The following is a 14,482-nucleotide window of genomic DNA, read 5'->3' as shown; positions in this document are numbered from 1 at the left end:
TCCCTGCCCTCTCCAAAAGGCCATTTGCTGCTCCTGGGGGTTTCTCCAGCCTTTCAGAGGAAGAAGGGGCTGCCATTGCAATCTGGGCCCAGGAAAAAATGAGAGGAGGCAAAGAACAACTGGGAAGGAGGAGGAATGGGAAGAGGGCTCAGAGCCACTGAACAAACAGACCCGTGGCATCCAGGCATGCTGCACTTGTGTAGTTTCCACCCTGTGGCCAAATAGCCTTGGCTCTCCCAGGCCTTGGCCGTGGTGGGGTTGGGGGAGAGAGGGAGGGGACAGAGGTAATAGTTTCACAAGGACATGCTGTTCTTGGGCAATTTCTCTGCAGGTATAAACATGATTTCCTGCAGCACTGATTGGTACATAAGTCTCCTCGCTCAAACAGGGCTGAATGCATTTGTTTACTGTGTCTGATGCAAGGAAAACTTCTCACATATGTTTTATTTATGAAGTGTCCTAACGTAGTGATACTTTTTGTGTGCATGAGGTAGGGAGGGAATTGGTTGCCTCTGCGTGGCTCCTAATTTGAATGGCTGAGGACTGGGTTTATAGACATGTGTGGAGGGATGACTTAAAAGCTATACAGACCTTGGCTGTGTAAGATGATTAGTAAAAGTAAAGTCCTGCTACTGGGTACATTCACAGACCCTGCAGCTTTCCCCAGGGCTTAGCTGCTTCTTTAGAGATACCTAAAAGACAGCAAAGGTGGTCTCAAAACCAGGATGAGCGAGTCCAAAAGATCTCAGTCTTTCTGAGCTGCTGTTGTGAGAATTTGCAGCAGATGTAAAGACCAGCAGGAGAGGAAATGCCAGCGACCTCCAAAACCAGGAGAGCACAAGGACAGGAACAGCAGCATGGACAGGACAAGCCCTGTGCTCGCACTGGTGCTTGGGACAGCAGAGCAAGCCCACCAAGGAGAGGTCTGGGCAAGCTGATGTCCAGACCTATGGCAGACCCAACCTTTCCAAGTGGTTGAACTTGCTCAGCCTGTCCCCTCCCTTATCAGCTGGACATGGGTGGCATGAAGGAGGCAGCCGACTGACTTCAGTGCTGGGGGTTGAGAGCTCGCTCTGGAAGTGAGATGTGGAGAAGTTCCTCAAAACGTAAGAAGGGTTGTACCAATTCAGTCATCAGATCCATCTTGCCCAGAAACCTCTCTTTTGGCCTTGACCTACTGGTTACGGTGCTTGTAAAAAGATAAAAATATGGTAGAAGCGTATGTTGCTGGAATATTGCTAGCCTCTGGGACTATATGGCACTCTTACTTCCCAGGCCAGGACTTGTACCCATGTAGCCCTCAATAATTTCTTCTGTTGTGATCTGGCATTGACTTTATGAAAATGTCTGACCTCTCCAATACCCTGCAGCAAGGATTTCCAGGAACTGCATGAGGAGAGGACTGATGTTGCACTGGTAGAGAGGCAGGGAGCCCTTGGCAGAGGGTGTTGGAGGACATTTGTCCTGGCTGAGCAGAGATGCTCTTTCTAGAGGCTGAGGAGATGGTGGCTGCTTGGTCAAGGAGGCTGGAACAGGCAGCAAAATGGCAGCAGGAGGTGAAGAGGCAAAGCAGATCTGAGGAAGAGCCCTTGTACAATGTAGAAGCCAGCGAGATTGACTGTGACCACAAGGTAAGAAAAATACAGAGCCTGGCTGAAGACTCCAAGAAGAATGAAACTGGGATTCATTGCGGACTGGGTCAGGAAATAATGGAAAAGGCAAGAAAGAGAGAAACCATCCAGATGGGGAGCTGGAAGAAGAGCAGCTGGGACTGTTTGGGCCAGAGTGCAGGCAAGAACTGGAGCCAATGGGATGAGCTTCAAAAAATAGCGTGCACTGAGCAACATGTTGCTCAAAAGTGAGTCATTTAAAGGCAGTTTGGGTGCATCTGCCCTGCAGTTACTTCTGTGAGTGCAGTGAATTATTATTAGATTTGCTAGCATGGGCTGTTCTGCACAGGGCAGGTTACTATAGCAGTGTTTACTTTTATGGCAAACAAACTTATCCAGTGTGAGTTACCTTGGGGGACAAGCCTCCCTGCGACGTTACAGCTCAGTCCATATTTGAGCCTTTCCTTAGGCTCTACTCCCAGGAGGATTTGATGGGAAAAGGCTTTAATAATCACTTTAGGAAAGAAAAATGTACCTATAGCTTCCTGCTGACTTAAGTGTTAGAGCTGGAGGGGGTTTCTGTGCAAACCAGTCCATTCGACAAACCCACAAACAGAGTTTTGGAGAAATGGATGCTATTCATGAAAACAGGTGGAATTTACCAAGAGTTTTGGCTCAGCCAAATACAAACATGTGCTGTGTAGGGGTGCGGTGTAGGGGAAGGATGCAAGGGGCTGAAGAAGATGATGAAAAGGTCAGACAAGATTTCAAAATTTTGAATTTTCTTTGGTTTAGCATTTTTTTTGGAAACACCATCTTTTCATTCCATTCTCATCCTCTTTTCATAGTCCCCTCCTTCCAAGTTTTTCTTAAGGGCCTAGGTAACTTACAAAGAAATTAAACACTTTCTTTTCAGAAGGTCTAAGTGGTCTGGGGTTTCCAAAGTTATTTTCTCTTCCATCTCACAAAAAAAGTAGTAACAAGGAATATTCTATATAATGTAAGTGGTGCAAATTAAGCCCGGTGCATGGTAGTCAGCCTGGAGCTGAGTCCTTGGGGAGTGCTGCCTGGAGTTAGAAATGGCCGTGCTCTTTAGGAAGGAGAAGAAACAATATATGTGCATGCCACTACTGGAGCAGGGTGGGGAAGGAAGCATCCGAAGATCTGGTCCCTCCCTCAGTCACACACAGGTCCATTGTATTACAACTCTTGTGTGTTTGAGTTTAATATCCACCCTGACCTGGCCATGCGTGTAAAGCATGAGGCACTGGCTGGTCTATATATACTTGCCTGCAGGAAACATCAAAGTCACTTCCCCTGCAGTGTTTCTTCATGGACTTAACTGGAGAAATGTCTGCGGTGACGTGGTGAGGAGGAGAAGTGTCTGGCTGCCACCGCAGCCAAGCGCAGGCTACCCAGGCTCCCTAATGGCAAGGGCTAATTGCATCAGCTTCCTTATTGCAAAGACCTTCCTTCTCCCAGCAAGCACACAGCCAGCTTTCTTTTCCCCCTGAAATGTCCCAGTCTCTGAGTCATCCTATCCACAGAATTCAGGGCAAAATTCAGCCCGTCATATCCTGCCTTTTATTTGAAGAAAACAATGAGCAACAGGTCTGCCAACAGGGTCCTAACGCACTGGGGACTACTGTGGGCCCCGAATGAAGTCCAAGGGGATGCGGCCGACATCTGTCCAGGAATCAAGACGGCTTCTTTGGTCCACATATGTGGATGTATCAGAAGACACAGAGATGCACTTGAGTTTCCAGACAGGCCTCTTGCTTTTAACAGGTCTGTTGGTGGCGGTGGGAGTTTGCAAGGCCATTGCAATCAGCTTAGGGTATGATGATTCCTCTGGACTTCAGCAGGATGCACTGCAGCATGCTTTTGGCATCCACCTTGTGCACTTTGGCTTCCAAGTCACTTCTAACTGCTGGATTTAATTTATTTGGAAGATGCTCTTTGTCCCTCAGTTTTGTTCTGCAGTTTTCAGGTAGCTCATTGACTGATACAAAATCCCCATTCCCTTCATTTTTTTTAGGCTAGCACTAGTAAGAAGAGTGTGGCAGGCAATAGGTACCATGAAGCTGACAGGAAAAAAATTGCTATGCAAAATGCTTCTGTCCCTGAATTCACTTGAAGATTTGGAGACATTTTAGCATCCAGGTACAAATGTGACATGAGCTGTTGGACACAGCACTGTTTGTCCACTTTGTTCCAGCCGCAGGGATAAAAAAGAAATTTGCTTTCCATCAGTATCAAAATGTTCTGCAAATTCTATCAACACCCTATGGCATTCAAAACTAAAAAATGTCCCTTCTTTAGAACGAGCCACAAGAAAATGTGCTTTGGAATTATAATCCAAAGCAATTCTCCTTTGACAGGCTGACTGCTCAAGTCACATGCAGAAAGTCCAAGGTAAGGCTGTTTTTCTGTGGGTTTGGTTTGGGTTTTTTTTCCCAAAGCCCAGCTTGACTTTCTATAGGGTATGTGAGCCATAGCTAAAATCTCTTTGAGTTGGACAGTGGAGACTGCGGCTCCAGTAGCTGCTCAGGGACTTTGCAGCTGTTCTCCAGCAGAGATGTCCAATAACTGCGCGCAGTAACGTACACGTATTTTCTTTCATAGTGGATGTTAATTTATGAGCTCGCTTAGAACTTTAACACTCGGTTGGTTTACGCTGCACCTTTTTTTGTTACACATAGACAGCATTTCCTGAACCAGGACGGCAACTGGATACGAGGTTGCCTCAAATCCTCAGCGAGGTCTGCCGCTCAGAAATTCCACCCTAAACCCAGCCAGGTCTTTTGTCACAGAATATTATTAGTTCCCTCTAAAAGGCCCTAAGAGTAACGAAGTACTTTTGTTTTTTTAAAACCCAAACTTATCTCAAATGGGAGGGAGAAAAGGTGATGGGAGGCTTATTTCTGGTGAGAAGACTCAGACTGAGTATAGGACGCTTTTTTCTGGTGCTCTTGTACTATGTGACTCATCTGCAGGTCTGAAAAGAAGCCCTCCTCCCATTACATCTGGTTCAGCATTACTAACATAAGAAGCCACTTATTTGCTTCAGGGTGGAGGTCACATCGCATGGATTTCCGACAGCCCCTCTGCAAGCTACAGCCTTCTGAGAGGGACCCTAAAAAACAGGTCTCATGCAACCAACGCTCTGCAAAATAGGTGCTTGGCGCACTCACCCAGAGGGAAGGAAGGAAAAGCCAAGGTTTATGTGGCTCTCCCAGTGCAGCAAAAGGGGATTCCCATGCAGTAGGTGGGCATCCCACTCACTGGGCTGCGGCATACAGGCAGCATCCAGTCCCTGCTTCCCTATCCTACGCACACTTGCATAAACCTCTGCGACTCTGGTCCCCTTCCCTCCAAATTACCCTTTTGCTTTCCTGTAAAAGAAGTCTTCAAGTAGTCCCAGGTGAAACAGATTATTAGGCCTGAAAAAAATGTTTTATTTGATCTGCTTTTTTAAAGCTTTATTGGTTTTCTGAAACTCCCAGCAAACCAAAAAAATGAGGTTATTTCAAGTGTGGTTTAAGCATGTGGTTAACTTCTCCTGGTTTCTAAAGGTACTTTCTACAATACTTGGAGGTAAACGCATGCCCAAGTGCTTCATTGAATGAATTCCCCCTGTTCTTCAAACGCAGGGAACAGACAACCATGATAGCACAGTATCAGAGAGAAGTGTGAAAGGACCTCTTCTTGGGCTTCAGTTTAGAGCAGCCTTTCAGAGCTTCATTTCTAAATCCAGACAAATCTCTGGAAGTTGTTCTGACATGTATTATAACAATAAATAAATAATCACATGGCATTTTATTACACCATCAGAACTCTCTTTGCATGGGATACCAGTGGATCTGGATGAAGCCAATTCTAATTACAGATAAAAGGTTTAATGCATGAAAAGAAGCTGGTATTTACACCCAATTATCTGAAGGAGGAGAGATAGGGATGTGCTTCCTTTTATCATTTTCATTAAATTTCTTTTGAAATTAAAAGACTGCTTGAGTTTCTGAAGATGCAGCAGTTTTTCCAACTTGCCATCAGTGAGATACAGGTTGTTTTCCATGATGTGTTGCATAAGTTCAGACACTGGGATCTCTGCCCCCTCCCAGTAGAGCATTGCATGGTGCTTGTTCACCCAGTTGCTTCTTTAACATCCCTTTGCTGAAGCTTAATCTCCTGGATTTGCATTTCATGTATTTCAGGTCTGAGGCCAGGCACTCTGTATTTGTAAACTGCCTCTGCCTTCGCATCACCTGAAGTAAATCACTTTGAATGAATGAAACCTCCATGCCTTTGGGCCCAGTTACAACAGGTCCAGAGGCCTGGGGATTGTTAGGGAGGGGTAATGCTGCCCCATTGCATGCTAACAGAGGGCAGCTGGACCTGTCATTTTACCCCAGAGAACCCTCTGAGGGAACAGAGAGAGGGGATGGGAAGCAGCCAGGTGGATGTGTTATCCTAAAGAAAGCAGCTTGCAGGGACGGGGGAGAGCAGGACCATGTGCTGACAGTAGCCCAGAAGACCTCGTCTTTGCCACTCTTCTCCTCTCTCCCTCCTGGGCGCTCTGAGCCCAGCCTCTTTTCCTGATCTCAGAATAGGTCGCTTGCTGCTTCTCCTCTTCGTTTCTCTATCTGCAAATGGGGGTGATGTGCACAAAGCTCCCTGAAATCCTCTGCAGGGAGGTGCCACAGAAGTGGAAAGTATTAGCTATCAGTATCCTTGTTAATATTCTGCTCGACTCTGAGTGAAGTCACATAATCCTGTGTTTGGGTCATCACTGTTTGTTGCTATGGAAATGTATGTTATCAGATATTACAAATTCAGTGTTTAAGGACATCTGAGGAGGGGGAAAATCCTTTGTTTGAAGAGACACTTGTGTCGGTGGCAGGAAACTTTGCCAGAAAGAAGAGAATTCACCTATTTGTCTTTTGTTCTCTGAAATTTGCTGGAATGAGTCAATATGAGATCCTCACACTCACCCCCTGAAAGCCGGTATCTCTTACTCGATGCACTATTCCAAAATGACTGCACATGCTGGGTGAATTTCCTGCAGTCATATGTGAATGCATCTGGTAGGATCATTAACACTAGAGCAGAAGACAAATGCAAAGTATGTGCTTGACCATATGGGTGAACGTGAGCTGCTTAAGAGTGTGCACCGTAATGGAGATGGAAAGTCTTACGAGAGAAGATCAGTATCCCCCCATCTCTTTGGTAAGGGATTAAGGCAGTTGGTCTTGCAGGAGTATTCATAGAGCGTAAGGCCAAAGGGGACAGTTAGGTCACCTAGACTGACCTCCTGCATGTTACAGGTCACGGTATTTCATCCAGTGACCCCTGAGCTGAGCCCTATAACTTGTGTTGCGGCTACAGCAAAGCTTCCAGCCAGACCAAAGAGGCAGACGCTAACAACTCCCTGCCCAGTTTGTTCCAGTGAATCAGCACTCTCACTGGTAAGGCACAACTGGTAAGGGTGGGTGCAGATCGAACCAAGCTTGCTGCAGTGGGGTCAAACCCAGAAATAGATGTGCTGGCCCAGTGCAGCTTCCAGATCCGAGCTGGTGGGGTTACATCACCCTGCGCCTCAGTCCCTCCTGGCTCCAAACCTCTGCATGAATATGCCTTTTGCCTGGGAATGTGCTTACTCACCAAGTGACCATGCAGTCTTCCTTGAGTGAAACAGAACAGGCTTTTTGGGCAGCTTGCTGCTCATTTCTACGGTTCTCTATTGCACCTGTGCAAAATCTGATGATGTTTTTTAAATCTATAGAAGTCCAACACATGCAGGTGCTCACTGTTGGTCCTATGCATTGACTCTACAGATATAAAAATCCCTTTCTGGTATCTATTCAGCATCGCTCTCATTTCTAGACCTTACTGTCAGGTGCCCTGAACAAAGGCTGCTGTAAGAGAAGACATGGTTCAGGTTTTGATAATGTCTCTATTTGAGGTATTTCATGGCCATGCTCTTATCTCATGCTTAAAGATGAAACACAAGCCACACCTTTATTTCCCTTTGGATCTTTGTATTGAGTGCATTCCTCATCCTTTACCAGTTTCTCATTGGGATTTTCCTCTCTGCTTCATAGACAGCTGATTTCAGACTGAAAGCAGGGAGAAAGGTGCCTAAGACCAAGTTTTAAGACTTGCTTAAGACTCAGGTGCCAGCCTGAGTTTACTTAATTAAGGTCGTCTTTATTTTCAGCCATTCAGGCAGGTTGTAAAAGCTCGACAATACTTGGGGGGATGCAGCCACTGGCAGGCAGGCTGATGATAAGAACTGTTGCCTGAACATCATGCATATACTATTTTTAGCAGGCAAACACCTGCACCCAGCACTAACAGAAGGCTCTTGCAGTAAGAAATAGCCAACTCATGAAAATATCTATGCGTGTTTTTATGTATGTATATCTGTGTGCATGTGTATATATATACACACGTATGTGTACATATACATATATGTGTATATATTTGCCAAGTTTTTTTTCTATGACAAATATTTAATCTATTTAAACTAAATTTTCCATATTTAATGGGAAATTCTAGTGAAAGACTTTACTCTTCCTAAAGGAAGGAATATATGTTGTAGGGTAATCGTATATTGTGCTCTATAAATTCCCTGTCTGCTAAGAAAGATGATACAGCTTTTATTTTGTACAAGTTTCAGGTTTACAACTCAGACACTAAAGCTCAGGCTGGGATCTGAACAGTGGCTTACTATTCCTGCATCTCTACGACCATGGAGATTTTTGCCACCAGAACTCGAACCACCAATTACGGGGCTGAATCATGAAACAAGACGGGATATACTTTGCTTTTCCATCCAAATCAGCAGAACCTGCAAAGCTCTTGGTGCTTGTAATTAGTAGTAACACTCTCCAAGTCACATTTAAAAATCAGGAAGACATCCAGAACTGCCTAAGTTGTTGCTCATCAGGAGCAGAAATGGTGAATTTAGATCTTGTTTGTAGGAAGCCATTTTTGGACACTTTCCGTTGCTGGCTCCATGCTATGACAAATTACTCCAGTGCCTGGGACATTGTCACCTCCTCTCACAGACTGCCAGTATTCAGAACAGGTATTGCAGACACTCCTAGGGAAAACGCTGGTGCGAAAAACCAGTATCTGTTCTCCCATGTGTGATGGGAGAATGCAGGTGCTACATGTTTTCCAGCTTGACAAGTTGTTCTTCACGGACCTCAGCTCTTCTCTTTGCTGAAGCACAGACCACAATTCTGACCTTGCACAATGGTTTAGCAAGAATTATACAGACTTAATTGTTAGGGCTGTTGCAGGTAAGAACCCCAAATAGACATATAATAACACACAACAGAGTGTCATATAATTTTCGAAATATTTAATACATCCAAATTCTGTATGTGATAGCCACAATACACGCCACTCCTTAGTAAAACTCTACTTAATTAAAAAAAATTTTGTAGCTTTGTTTCATGCAATTTCTCTAGTCATGATTTGCAAGCATGTTTGTATCATTCTTTTTCTCTCCAGGTCAACTTTTGATCATTTTGGCCACTTGCAACAAACATTTGGCAGAAGGGGAGGGCTCTCAGATATGCTACACTCCTAATATTTTTGTGAATACTTGTCTCTGCTTTAAGGAGAGAGAAACCTCATTAGCTTTCAGGGAAAAGCTGCAAAATGACCTCAACCACAGCAGGCACAATGGGCGTCTACCGAAGATGTTGTAACGGCCCAGCCACAGCCACATCTCATGTTTTATTAGACACCAGAGTCTCCAGTCACAAGACACACAGCCCTGGGCAGCTCGGCTCTGCCTCTTTGGCTGTTCTTGGAGCTACTTGTTTTAAAACCTTGCTGGGTACGCATCACATGCCAACATGAGAAACTCAGCTCACAGCCCACAATTTACGAACCACATCAGCAAGACACGCTTCTTCACTTACACATCTCTTTGCTGAACTCCAGCCAGTTTGAGCCAAACGCGGTGTTTCTGCAGATCTGTCCTGACACTGCTGAGCTTTAGCATCAGTCATCTCCCATCCTGATTTCTGCAAACCCCTTGGTGGCTGCAAGTGCCAGGGACCGAGCAGAATAAACCAAGGGATTGCCATGCACTGGAGAGCAAAGACCCTGGGCGGTGCCAGCTGCACTGTAGCCTGTTACTAAATGCTGCACTGCCCTTGGGTAAGGAGTTTACTCAATCAGTAGTTGATTAGGACATCTCTAGGGTACATTCAAAGGGATATAGGTGTTAGGACACAACAACAGATGCAGTTTTTAGTCCTGGGCTGGGCTGGGCAGGAAGCACTTGGATCTGATTTAGCAGAACTGACTGGTAAAGCCCATACCCGGAAAGCACCATTATCTGACCCCTTTTTGGGGAGCTGTCCTGTGTGCCTGCAACATAGCAGACTTCTTCTCCTGCCCCAGCTCCCTAGAAATCCTGCCCTGGCATTGCCCCATGGCTAGTTGCCATTGCCCTTGAGGCTCCGTACCCCAATATTTGCTGGCTTGGCTTCTCCATGCAGTGGAGAAGATGCCTACAGCGCATGCCGGTGATGTGCCCCACATACTGCTGGATGTTTCTAGCCTGCTCCTGACTGTGTGACTTTGGACTGCTCTCTGCTTGTGTACAGGCATGTGGGGATTTTCCAGCAAAAAAATATATGCCCCTTCCCTGCTCTTGTCCTCCCTTTCATGAGATTTAAATGGTGCCAGGTAAAGCTTAAGGGTTTTAACTGAGCAAAACAAAAACGATGGTGAAATGAAGCCATGGGTATACAAGGTAAGACCGATTGCGTGTTTGCCACAGATACCTGAGGGCAAAGTTTTGTTTTTCATTCACCTTGGCTGCTCCAGGATGCCTTTCAGCTCGCACACATTTCAGCACAGGCCTTTATGGCAGCACTGAATGATGAATCTTGGTCACTAGTGACATTATCCCTCTCTCCTAGTCCACTCGGATTTTACCCTCCAGTTCCAGCCACCATTTCCTGGCTTATTTTCCACTTGGAAACAGTTCTCCACCCACCCCAGCCATGTCTGCCCGATGTGTCCCTGCTTCTTCCACTCCCTCCAGCTCGAAACCTCAGCCCTTTCTCCCACATCTCGCAAAAACTGCGTCCTCCTCTCTGTAAGGACAAGCTGTAGGGACAAGCTCCTTTCCCAGCCCTCTCCTCCGCGTCTGCATCAGCAGCACACTTTCCGAGCCTCTTCCTTCCGTGCTCTTTTCTTAGGCTGGGCTCCCTTGTCCGGCTCCCCCCCCACACCTCCCCTCCTCTCCGGGAAACACCAGCACTCGCCCTGCCTCCAGCCTTGGGACGCCAACTTCCTCCTCCACGAGCAGCCGCAGTGGCTTCCTCTGACTGCGGCTGTCCCAGACACTCTGGCTCCGCGGCACACCCTCCACGTGCACAAAAACACTGCACCAGGGCTTTGCTTTCTCCTTCAAAAACTCAGCTCAGCCCGAGCAGCTGCACTGTTGAGGAAACACCTGTAATGCATGTCGCCCACTGTGCCACCGATAGCACAGACACCCCGACCGGCTCCGCCAGCCATCATGACCCAGCACCGTGGGTGCCACTGGGGACTGCAGCGTTCACTCACGTCCTTATGCATCCATGTGCCCTGTAGGACCATCCTGACAGAGGATGATTTTTTGCAAATCAGACCTGTTGTTTTGTTACAATGCAGATGCCCTGTGGTTTGCGGAGGGCACCAAAATTTTAAGTGGATCCATAGAAAAGCATCCTGCTTGGGTGGAAGTTTGCACAAGAGATGGGGAATATTCAGCTGGAGTTAGTCCCTGTGGACAAGCTTGGCCCAAGGGGCCGCAGGGAACGGGCAGGGAGAGACGGAGGCGCATCTCTCCCGGGGCAGCCCTGTTTGCTCAGCTGCCCTCCCAGGTGCCATGACTCACCCTCCCGCACCGTCAGCTTGTGTAATGGAGGGTGAATCTCTCCCTGCGAGTGGCTCCTGTTGGAGCTTGCTTGAAGGTAGGCTGCTCTGCACATGCAGCCACCCTGGGCAAAGCTGTCAGGGATGGAGGCAGGACCTGACCGTCCCCGTGCAACCTTGCCATTGCCACGCAGCGGTGGGGCTGCCAATGCGAGTGAAGCCTGGACCATCCCCGGCGGCCTCTGCCTGGTCTGTGCAGATGCCCACATGATTGCTGGCAAATGGATGACCCGTCTCTTAGCACAGTTCTTGCCTTTGATGCTGCCAGCTCTTAGCCAGCTGCCTGTTTTCAGGTCTCATGAACTCAGCAGGCTTGGAACAAGCTGCAACTTGGCAGAGACATCCAAAGAAAATCCAGATGTTGCAGAAAGTGCTGTCAGGCTGGGTCAACTTAGGACTAATTCAGTGCTGGTAGGGGCCATGGCGCTGCTGGCCTCCAGCCTCCCAAACGGAAAGCTACTTTTAATTTCCTGGTGGCTTGTGGCCACTAGAACCAGCATGATCTCCCATTCGCAGATGTTGGAGTCTGAGTGTCATTGGCCAAGCCCAGTTTTAACTTACTTAATTTTCTGCTGCAATTTAAACCAGAGAAGTTTTGTTGATTTCCTCCTTTCTAGGCAATGGTTGTGTAACACTCCTGGCTTGGGGTAGCTGCTGTGTTCCAGTCCAAAGCAGCTGTGTTGCAGCGGCGGATTTTGGTGATCCATATTACTTAGATATAGTGTTTGTCATCTGTCTGGACACCCTTCAGTCTGGGGGGAACTCTATGATGATAATGAGTTAAATGCCTTGACCTTGTTTGGGAATTTTACTGGGGAACATGTGCAAAACTTGGCTAGCGAGGGGTAGAGACAGTCAGCCTGTTCTTTAAATTTCTGTTCGCTTAAACTACATATGCTCTGACAAATGCTATCTACCTGGAAAGCCTGGCACAGCTACAAGCTCTCCATCTCAAGCAAACCCCAGGTCTACCTACAGGATGGAAGACTGCTTTGGGAAGTGATGCCAATGATGTCAAGAGATGCTTTCTATGCAGTGGGGTAACAAGAAAAGTCTAGTTCTTTCACAGAGGGATGGAAGGTGGAGTGACATGCAATCAGGAAAGCAATCTTGCATCTGTTACAAGAATGCCTTGTGCTAAGGCAGCAAGAGGAGATGAAGACACTGGCGGGTGTAAAGGAGGATCAGTGAAGTGAGGCTGCAGCTGGAAAATGAGCTTTGTGGATTGAGGACCTGAATGCTTTTTGCTTGTCAGACAGCAGGTTGAGAAATGACCTAATCACTGCGGGTGGGTGATTCCACCTGGAAGAGATCTGACCGAGGGGAACTGGAGAGGCTTTTCAGTCTTGCTAGTGAAGGTGCAACACGATCAAACAACATGAAGCCTGGCAAACCCAGCCTTGCACTAAGGAGTCCACTGACATCTCACCTTCCCACTTTGTGGTAGCAAGAAAGGATATTTTTCTGCATGATGTGCTTTGATCCAGCTACTGAGAATGCTCCTCAGCGAAGTGAGTATGTACAACAGGTCAAGATTGCATGGTGTGGGGGGTACTCTTCCCTCTGAATCTGACTGCTGGATCATTCTGGATCTCTTCCAGAGATCTCCCTCTTCCTGGACGTTATGGAGAAGGCCAGCTGCAATTGTCCTCAATGTGATTATCACATATGTGGCTCTGTTCAGAATATGACGGTAATACAAGCTCGTGGCTTCTACAGGAGTAGGTGCATTCCAAGAGTATATTTTTTGTTCATTTACCACCTCCCTCCGAAGGCTCAGGATGCTTCTATTTCCCAATATGACAGCAAAAGGGACAGACCTGCAAATTGAAGTGTTCCTGAAAATACTATTCTGTCTGGCTGATATCTGGCTGATTGGCCTTGCCAGCATACCTTACGTGCTCTAAGAGGGTGCACACAGATTGGTTTCTCCAAAGAAAGAGAGAAACAGTAGGAAATGTGCGTATGTCTGCAGAGGGTTGGGTGATTCAGCTGGGAGTTCCCAGAAGCAGTCAGTGAAAGGATGCAGCGCTTACTGGAAACGCTCAGGTGTCATTTCCCCAGGACAGAGCGTTAGCGTAGGCAGTTGAGCTGGCAGGTCGCACTCAGTCACACTCACCAAATCAGGGTGCAGAGAGAGAGGATTGTGTTTTAGCAGTTCTCTCTTGTGGACTCGGTTTGAGCAACCTGTCCCCCAGGGGAGCTGGATTTCACAGCAGGGGTGGAAGGCAAGCAGGGGCCTTTGCCAGCAGCTGAGGGCTAAGGGGAAAGGTCTCTGGCAAAGGAAAGAATAGAGTAGAATAGAATAGAATAGAATAGAATAGAATAGAATAGAAATTTCAGTTGGAAGGGACCTACAGTTATCAGCTAGTCCGGCTGCCTGACCAATTCAGGGCTGACCAAAAGTTAAAGCATGTTATTGGGAGCATTGTTCAAATGCCTCTTAAACACTGACAGGCTTGGGGCGTCAACCACCTCTTGAGGAAGCCTGTTCCAGTGTTTGACCACCCTCTTGGTAAGGAAATGTTTCCTAATGTCAAGTCTGAACCACCCCTCGCGCAGCTTTGAACCATTCCCACGCATCCTATCACTGGATACCAGGGAGGAGAGATCAGCACCTCCCTCTCGACTTCCCCTCCTCAGGAAGCTGCAGAGAGCGATGAGGTCACCCCTCAGCCTCCTTTTCTCCAAACTAGACAAGCCCAAATTCTTTAGCCGCTCCTCATAGGACATTCCTTCCAGCCCTTTCACCAGCTTTGTTGCCCTCCTTTGGACTCATTCAAGTGCCTTAACATCCTTCTTAAATTGTGGGGCCCAGAACTGCACATAGTACTCAAGTAAGGCCGCACCAATGCTAAATACAGTAGGATAATCACCTCTATCGATTGATCAATTGCTTGTTGAGGAGAGGCTAAGGTGCT

At 47.1% G+C, this 14,482-nt stretch overlaps 1 protein-coding gene across 1 annotated transcript in view; it reads left to right on the top strand.

The window, feature by feature from the left end:
- Positions 1-1,478: 1,478 nt before the first annotated feature.
- Positions 1,479-14,482, top strand: part of GPR132 (G protein-coupled receptor 132) — a 98,124-nt gene continuing 85,120 nt past the window's right edge. Inside the window, exon 1 of the mRNA XM_050897919.1 lies at positions 1,479-1,631. Within this exon, the coding sequence (XP_050753876.1) occupies positions 1,479-1,631 (153 nt within the window). The remainder of the gene's footprint in view (positions 1,632-14,482) is intronic.

This window comes from Gymnogyps californianus, chromosome 5 (assembly GCF_018139145.2).
Source record: "Gymnogyps californianus isolate 813 chromosome 5, ASM1813914v2, whole genome shotgun sequence".
Lineage (NCBI taxonomy): Eukaryota > Metazoa > Chordata > Aves > Accipitriformes > Cathartidae > Gymnogyps > Gymnogyps californianus.
The sequence above is the reverse complement of the archived record's forward strand: the minus strand, read 5'-3'. Positions and strand labels throughout refer to the sequence as shown.